A 9,866-nucleotide genomic window follows, 5' to 3' on the forward strand; every position below is an offset into this window, starting at 1 on the left:
AATTTAAGGGTTTTTTTTATTTCTAAGACAGGTTACCTCCACATAGCCATGGATGCCAGGAATTTATTTTGGGGAATATGCTGGCCTCACTGAGATCAGCCCAGCCCACACGCCTGTATGTTGTAATTATAGCCATACAATTCTATATCCAGTTGAAATTTTTTTTAAGTGCACTGAATTTAAATTTTAATTGAATTGAATCAGAGAAAGAAATAATAAGATATAAAATGGAGCATCTTTGTTTTGATGAATAGCAATGTTTCTTGCAGTTCTAAAATTTAAATGGCCAAATTATTTCATATGGTCTCAGTAATTTGTTACTTTCTTTGCATTGTTAATTCCATCTGTTTAAAATTGTTTGGAGCCAGACGGTGGTGGCGCAGGCCTTTAATCCCAGCACTCAGGAGGTAGAGGCAGGCAGATCTCTGTGAGTTCAAGACCAACCTGGTCTATAAGAGCTAGTTTCAGGACAGGCTCCAAACCACTGAGAACCCCTGTCTCAAAAAACGAAAAAAAAATAACATAAAATAAAATAAAAAAATAAATAGAATAAAATTGCTTGGAGTGTATTTGTGTGAATACACCTGTGCCATGATGTGTATGTAGCACTGACAGGAAAGCTAACAGGGATCTATGATCTACTTCCACTTTGTGAATTCTAGTGATTAAACCTATGGAGATATTTGCCTACAAATGACCTCAATGGCACTTCTTTGGGTTTAAAAATTATTCATGAATGAATGAGCTGTTGGAGGAGTGTCTATGGGTAACTGCTAAAGTAAAGAAATATGAGAAAACTTGTAAAGGTATTGTGCATAACCCAGAGATAGATCCCAGGTCATCAGACTTAGCAGCAATGATCTTTACTAAATGAGGCAATTTCCTGGTGTATAATTTTGGTTCTGAAAAAGTTTTATAAATAAATGTCTACTCCTCAAAATGAACATATTTTACTAGTGTAATATTTATTCAAATGGGATTTGAGCACCACTGAAATGGTTCAGTGGGAAAGCACTGTTGGGAGCAAGACTAGAAATCTTACCTCAATTCCTATAGAACCTCAAGCTATGGAATTACATACACAGATGTTTGCTGATTCTTATAAATTATTACATCCATATCAGATAAATGAAAATACTTCTTTGAATACACACATTGGGTATTTAATGTTTCTTATAATTTTTATCAGTCATTTTAAAATTAACATTGTTAAATTCTCTTGAAAAAACAGCACATTGGTAGTTCATCATCTACCCTTGGACTTGTACTCATGAGTTCAAATGTATCCCTGAATCATTACTGATATCCAAGATACGATGGATATCAAACAACAAAATTTCAATGAAACACTTGTGAAAAGAAAAAAATCAAACCAGAAGGATAAGTCACCACTGTTTTGTGAAAGTATGCTTAACGTGGCCTGATATTTCAATAACCATTGAGAAAAATTATATGATAAGGGCTCCATTACATACATTACAGCAGAAATACCTATCACAAGGTACAGGCACAACAGAAGATGAAAAAAGTCATAGAAGGAATATAAAGTCTACAAATTAAACTTTACTAAATGGATTTGCCACACGTACAGCACACTCTAGTGACTACCTCAAATGCTTAAAAATAGAAACCACAATGCAATTATCTCCTCTATCAGTTTTGAATGAACATGGTATGTAATTTACTTCTTGCAAGGCTATGATGAAAAATTATTTTTCTTGAAGCTAAAGAAATCTGTGATGTTTAAAGCCATTAACATTTTTTTCATGAATATGAACTTCTTCATTCTGAGTTTGTTCCTACCTCAGACTTAAAAGTGAGCTAAATAGAATTTAAAACATTTACAACACTAGTTAGTTCCAGGACAGGCTCAAAGCTACAAAGAAACCTTGTCTTGAAAAACAAAACAAAAGACCCAAGTACCCATCCATAAATCCTTATACCTTAATTACTTAGGTCTTGCAATTGAAGAAGTATAAAATCTAAAAGAGTTACATTATCATTCAAATTCACAACTCAAGAGTTACAGTTCTGAAGGGAAAGGTACACTTACTCCCTGAAGTCAGGAAACACCTACAGTTGTGAAGAGAAGGGCACCACACTAGATGAGGCAATGATGTTCCTCTCTGAGAGAGAGCCATCAAAGCTGGGATCTGCTCCATTCTTCTAAGAGAGTTTCCCAGCAGAAATGCCTGTTACTGATCTGCTCCACTCCCCTAACGTAGTGCCTCAAAAGAGGTGTCCATTGCTGCTGTGCTCCTCTGGGCTAAATGACTTTCAAGTAGAAGTATCAATTATGTCTCAATTCAACTCTACTAGGGAGTTTCTGATCCATTCCAGTGAAAGAAGTTCTTCACAGAAACCTCAGTCAGGAGATTTATTTGGGAGGGAAGAGAGTGACTGCCTCTGCCAGGGTGGAAAGAAACAGCTGCTAACTGAATGAGCAATATGAATCATACAGGGCTTCTTAAAACCAGATCTAAGGAGATTTTGAAGGTGGAAATTTGTCAGATTTCAGTCCCTGAGTTTGAACAAGCTGAGACATGGGCAGAATTCTGTGCTCAGAGATTCGTTGCTTTGGTGCTCAGTTGAACAAGGGAAGAGTGTGTTTCTTTGGCTCTGGATTGAGAGCAAAAGTGTGTTTTCTTCACTGGCCCTTTTTATCTTTTTGGTTCTGTTTTCAGGGTGATATTGTTTTGATAACCAGTTCTAGATTCAGAGATAACATGTTTTATTTTAGATCTCATTTCTGGATCAGGATGTGTTTGACTAGCCTTTTCTCCTACCCATAGGATTTCATAAATTCAAGAATTAGCTTTTGTTCATTAGTTTGCTGTTGCAAACAAAATAAAGAGGTATCATATTGAACAGAGCATTGACACTATTAAATTTTTTTCTACAGAATGAATGTTGTTAGTTAGCTGACTGTCAGAATCTTAAAACATAATTTAGAATAAGCCCTTAGGTTCTTCTTTAGGTAATCAAAGGATATTGTAATTTGCACAAGCTTTATCAGATGTATACACAAAAAGGTTTACTCCTGTATAAAGTGCAAAACATTGCCATAATGGACATATTCAGAGAGTTTCACTGCAGTATGATTTTTAAAAAATCTTTTTGAAGAGTGTACTCATTAAATTCATAGTTTCTTTCCAGGATGGATTGCTTAATGTATTGGGAGATTATTGTGACAAAGGATTAACCACATAGATTCCATTTACGGTTTCTATCCTGTAGGTGTATGCATTTGAAGATGAATAAGACATGAAAAGGCTTTATCATGCTGATTTCATTCCGTTTCTTGTTCTTTTAAGCCTTCAAAGATTACTGTGCTTTACCACATGAAATACATCCATGGGGTTTCTCTCTTTTGTGTGTTCTTTTATGCCTTTGAATATGACTGTGCTGTGCTATGCTCTTACCACACTGATTAAGTTCAAAGAGTTTCTATCTAGAGTGAGATATTTTATGCCTTTTAAGAGTACTGCGAGCTGCAAATGCCTTCCCACACTGATTACGTTCATAGGGTTTCTCTCCAGTATGTGTTCTTTTATGGTTTTTAAGATTACTATGAGATGCAAAGGCCTTGCCACACTGATTACATACATACGGTTTCTCTCCAGTGTGTGTTCTTTTATGGCAATGAAGAATAATGTACTGTGAAAAAGCCTTACCACATTCATTACATTCATAGGGTTTCTCTCCAGTATGTATTCTTTTATGTACTTGAAGAGTACGATGAGCTGCAAGGGCCTTACCACACTGATGACATTCATAGGGTTTCTCTCCAGTATGTGTTCTTTTATGGTTCTGATGATTATTTTGAGATGCAAAGGCCTTTCCACACTCTTTACATTCATAGGGTTTTTCTCCAGTATGTGTTCTTTTATGGCTTTGAAGATTACTGTATTGTGCAAAGGCCTTACCACACTCATTACATTCATAGGGTTTCTCTCCAGTATGTGTTCTTTTATGGCTTTGAAGATTACTGTGAACTGCAAAGGCCTTACCACACTGATTACATTCATAGGGTTTCTCTCCAGTATGTGTTCTTTTATGGCTTTGAAGATTACTGTATTGTGCAAAGGCCTTACCACACTCATTACATTCATAGGGTTTCTCTCCAGTATGTGTTCTTTTATGGCTTTGAAGATTACTGTGAACTGCAAAGGCCTTACCACACTGATTACATTCATAGGGTTTCTCTCCACTATGTGTTCTTTTATGGTTTTGAAGATTACTGTGTTGTGCAAAGGCCTTACCACACTCATTACATTCATAGGGTTTCTCTCCAGTATGTGTTCTTTTATGGTTCTGATGATTATTGTGAGTCGCAAAGGCCTTCCCACACTCTTTACATTCATAGGGTTTTTCTCCATTATGTGTTCTTTTATGGCTTTGAAGATTACTGTGAACTGCAAAGGCCTGACCACACTGATTACATTCATAGGGTTTCTCTCCACTATGTGTTCTTTTATGGTTTTGAAGACTACTGTGTTGTGCAAAGGCCTTACCACACTCATTACATTTATATGGTTTTTCTCTAGTATGTGATCTTTTATGGTTTTGAAGATTACTGTGAACTCCAAAGGCCTTGCCACACTGATTACATTCATACAGTTTATCTCCTGTATGTGTTGTTTTATGGTTTTGAAGAGTACCATGAGCTGCAAAGGCTTTACCACACTGATTACATTCATAGGGTTTCTCTCCAGTATGTGTTTTTTCATTCCTTTTAAGGTGCTTTTCATATGTCAAGGATTTACCACGTTGAAAATTTACTGAAGGTTTCTCTCCAGTTTGAATTCTCTCACTCCTGTAACAATAATTGGCACATGTAAAAGCTTTACCACATTCAATACACTGTTGTGCCTACACATTTCTATGAACTTTATAATATGCTCCAGTTATAAAGAGGAATCAGATACTATGTTTTTGTAAGTCTGTCTAAACTCATGCTTTGCTCTTTGATTAGGCAGTACTTTGCAACTTGAAAGATACTTTTTTTTTCTATGATATTTTATGCAAAGGTGAAGAGAACTGGATAAACTCAGAGCTTTAACATTCATGAATTCTCCTATACTTTGAATCTTATTACATATGCTATGTGAACTAGGACACCCAGAAGTATTTGCACAGTTCTAGAACTCATAGGGTTTCTTGCAGTGAGAGTTTGTTCATATAGTAACAGTGATGGTGGAAAACCAATTAATTGTATAATTTAATCCAATTCAACAAGTATACTCCATCTGGGGACTATCGGTTATCTAATTATTCTTAGAGAGTGGGATGCTACATCTCTCTATATCCCTATGCTCATATTCTTGTATCAAGAGTAACCTATGGTATACATAGTAAAGAATTTCAAATAAAATATTTTTCATGTTGAGTTCTAAGGGAACTTGTTGTTCCTCACAGACTTGTGGTATAGATATCAAGGTTTCTAGAGAACAACTTCCAATGACCCAACTCTAACTGCTTCTCTCACTAAACTTAGCACAGTCACAAGAAGTGTAAAAAAAATACAAGATTTACCATGGGCTATTGGTTTAGTACATAATTTTGCAGATATACTTATCATCGCTTCAATGTGTATACTTTTGTATTATGAGTAGCAAAAAGAAATTTATTTGCAGATCTACAACAAAGCTCTCATGGTGCTATGCCTTAAAAAGTAATATCCGTTATCAGCTTGCACATGAAAATTACCTTTCATGTCTTCTAGAAAATTGACAATGTTCTTCACTATTATGGTCTTCCCAAATGCATTCTAAAATATAATACCAGAAAATATATGTTAAGTTATTGAAAATTATGCAATATTTAAGCTGTTATCTCAAGGGACCCTTAGAAATATGACTGCTTTATTCAACTCATTCTTATTCTTTCTAAATCAAATTACAGAAGAACATCATTAAACAAGAAAAAGTTATCCCCTTATTTTGAAACTTGAAGAAAATTCTTTTTTACCTATAGTAGTGAAGTTCCTGTAGGTCTCCAGCATCACATTTTTGTAGAGATTCTTCTGGGAAGGATCCAGCAAATTCCACTCTTCCTGAGTGAAGTTGATGTGCACATCATCATAGGTCACTGCCAACTAAAATATTTCAGTCACATGTATAATAGAAAGCATGATGGTGATAACATTGTAAATGTATACTTCTTTGACTGTATAGTCATAAAATTCTGGTATTATTCCAAGACACAGACAATCACTTTAGAAGGAAATTGAATAGGAGAGTCACCTCTGTCATTTCTGTACCCTTTGAATGGGATACCACCTCACAAAAGAACTATTAATAGAGCGACAGAGGAAATAGATCAACAGGACATAGTGCTCATGAGAAAATTCTATGAAGAAATACTAATCACAAAAAAATACAGTAGACAAACTGAGTGTATTGATTCAGGCCTTTAAACTCAGAATTTCAGAAGCAGAGGTGGGGATATTTTCCTCTGATTTGAATGTCAGCCAAGTCTATGGAATCATGTCCAGGACAGGTGGGAATATACATTAAGACACTGTATCCATTGAATAAAATCAATGAAAGAACAAATCAAAGAATTCAGAGATGTTTACTGAAGTTCCTACAAAGAATGATGCATGGCCTTTTTCTCTGTGAGGGCCTTGGAGCCCGGCAAGAGGCCCTGCTCCCATACTGAGGATAAAGGTCATGGAGAGAATAGGGATACAAGGATCATATCTGAATATAATAAAAGCAATATACAGCAAGCTGACAGCTAACATCAAATTAAATGGAGAGAAACTCAAAGCCATTCCACTAAAATCAGGATCAAGACAAGGCTGTCCAGGCTCACCATATCTCTTCAATGTGGTGCTTGAAGTTCTAGCAATAGCAATAAGACAACATAAGGAGATCAAAAGGATTCCAATTGGAAAGGAAGAAGTTAAATTTTTGTTATTTGCAGATGATATGATAGTGTACATTAGTGACCCCCAAAACTCTACCAGAGAATGTCTACAGCTAATAAATATCTTAAGTTATATGGCAGGATACAAGATCAACTTAAAAAAATCAGTAGCCCTCCTATACACAAAGATAAAGAAGTGGAGAGGGAAATCAGAGAAATATCACCTTTAGCGATAGCCACTAATAGCATAAAATATCTTGGGGTAACTCTAACCAAGGAAGTGAAAGATCTATTTGACAAAAACTTTAAGTCTTCCAAAAAAGAAATTGAAGAGGAGACCAGAAAATGGAAGGATCTCCCATGCTCTTGGATTGGTAGGATGAACATAGTAAAATGGCATTTCTACCAAAGGCAATCTATAGATTCAGTGCAATCCCTATCAAAATCCCAACAAAATTCTTCACAGATCTTGAGAGAACAATAATCAACATTATATGGAAAAACAAAAACCCCAGGATAGCCAATACAATCCTATACAATAAAGGAACTTCCAGAGGCATGACCCTCTTAACATCAAACTCTACAGCAATGAAAAAACTTGGTATTGGCTGGGTGCTGGTAGCATATGCCTTTAATCCCAGCACTTGGGAGGCAGGGCAGGTGGATCTCTGTGAGTTAAAGATGAGCCTAGTTCACAAGAGTTAGTTCCAGGACAGGCCCCAAAGCTACAGAGAAACCCTGTTTTGAAAAAACAAAAGAAAACAAAATAACAACAAAAACAAAATAAGCTTGGTATTGGCATAAAAACAGAGACGTTGACCAATAGAATTGAATGAAGACACAGATATTAACCCACAAACCTATGATCACCTGATTTTTGACAAAGAAGCTAAAACTATACAATGGAAGAAAGACAGCATCTTTAACAAATGGAGTTGGCATAACTGGATGACAACCTGTAGAAAAATAAAAATAGATCCATGTTTGTCACCATTAACAAAACTCAAGTCCCAATGGATTAAAGATCTCAATATCAATCTGAACACACTGAACCTGATTGAAGAGAAAGTGGAAAGTAGCCTATAATACATGGGCACAGACCACTTCCTACGTAAAACCACAGTAGCATAGATAATAAATGGCACATCCTGAAGCTGAGAAGCTTCTGTCTCTTGACAGTAACATCTGGTAAAATATGAAAACTAGTTACATATTGCCAATATACAATGGCACAAAATACCATTAACATTCCAAAAGAGAAAAATGGAGACACAGTGAGGGAAGATTGGACCATGGCAGGACAGAAGCAGAGCAGGTCAAACATCAAATCCTGTAGCTCTCTTGTCAGATGTATGGCTTCAGTTTCAAATGACTTAAATGGCCCTATCCTTGTGACTTCTCATGCATTTCTCTCTTTGGTAATTTCCACTCACTATGATCAGCTAGGTCTCCATGGAAGTTTTGTCATAACTTAGGTATCTTAACATCTTTGGTCTCAAAATGCAACCCAGTGTGTTGTGAATTAACATTTCTAATTGTGTTGTACTTGTTTATGCTGTAGAACTTTTGATTTAATGATGTAAAGAAGTGCTGCCATTTTTATGCTGCATTAGGTTTCGCTCTGTGAAGTTGTGATACTTTGCCAATCTAAAATACCTGGTTTATATGGAAAAGAGCTGAATGACCAAGAGAATGACAAGAAAGCATAGAGAGGGCTGGCAGCCAAAGAGAATAAAAGAAAGGAGAACTCTGGGAGGAAAAAGGGAAGACGAGGCAAGAAAAGGAGAGAACAACAGGAGACATTCACTTACCTACACAGCAAACCATGGAGTCAGAAATAAAGAAAGGAATACAGAATAGAGAGAGATGAAGGCCAGAGTGAAAAGATAGAAAGAAAAAATTAAGTTAAAAATAACCATCCTTAAAAAAAAAAAAATAACCATCCTTGAAAGAAGCCAAAGCAAAGCAAGGTCAGACATTTATAAAAAAACATAAGCCAGCCGGGAGTTGGTGGAGCGCGCCTTTAATACCAGCACTCGGGAGGCAGAGGCAGGCGGGTTTCTGTGAGTTCAAGACCAGCCTGGTGTACAAGAGCTAGTTCCAGGACAGGCGCCAAAACCACAGAGCAACCCTGTCTTGAAAAACCAAAAAAAAAAAAAAAAGAAAGAAAATATAAGCCTCCATGTGTGAGATTTATTTGATAAATGGGTAGCATGTTCTCAATAGAGAAAGAAGTAAAAGAAAACAACCAACAACGCCAGGCTTCAATCCTCAGAGCTCCATGCAATGAACTCACAGTCTCCTCACTGGGCTTCTAACTCTGCATAACGTAGATGCCTGGAACAATGACAAACTGTAACCATAAACTAAAAATTCATGATCTTAAATATTGATTCTTTCTTGTTTCCAAGAGCAACACATGGGGTGATGCTGAAAAGTGTGATTTCTTATTTGTCAAGGACACTAACAAGCTTGGACCACAGGTGCAGAAGGTTTTGAAAGAAGTAGCTTCCTGCCGGGCGGTAGTGGCGCACACCTTTAATCCCAGCACTCGGGAGACAGAGGCAGGCAGATCTCTGTGAGTTCGAGACCAGCCTGGTCTACAAGAGCTAGGTCCAGGACAGGCTCCATAACCACAGAGAAACCCTGTCTGGAAAAACAGAAACAAACAAACAAAAAAAGAAGTAGCTTCCTGAGACTATGAATCACTTTGCTCACAGCTTCCTTAAATTGAAGTTTTCTGTGGCCAGAGTCTTACGCTTGGGGCACCTTGATAAGCTTCCATTACGTAGCATGGGCCTTCTCTATAATGGTGATAAACACCCTGAAAATTCCTGCCTATCTCAACACATGACTGCTGTCTGAAACTACCTTCTCATTTTTATTAATTTTGCTCCACTTGTTTTTTTCCACTGTGCACCTGAATGAGTCATAAGTGATAACCTTTGAACACATTCAATGTTCCATTTAAGATATTAGCTCATTATTGTTTA

General features: G+C 36.6%; 1 protein-coding gene across 1 annotated transcript; it reads right to left on the reverse strand.

Annotated features, from left to right (window-relative positions):
* Positions 1-3,324: 3,324 nt before the first annotated feature.
* LOC142840069 (uncharacterized) lies at positions 3,325-9,658 on the reverse strand. Its single transcript, XM_075956547.1, is given in 4 exon segments — positions 3,325-4,816; positions 5,710-5,770; positions 5,971-6,097; positions 9,632-9,658. Coding segments are annotated over 4 exon segments (1,707 nt in total).
* Positions 9,659-9,866: the final 208 nt, after the last annotated feature.

The sequence above is a fragment of the Microtus pennsylvanicus genome, chromosome 22 (assembly GCF_037038515.1).
Source record: "Microtus pennsylvanicus isolate mMicPen1 chromosome 22, mMicPen1.hap1, whole genome shotgun sequence".
Lineage (NCBI taxonomy): Eukaryota > Metazoa > Chordata > Mammalia > Rodentia > Cricetidae > Microtus > Microtus pennsylvanicus.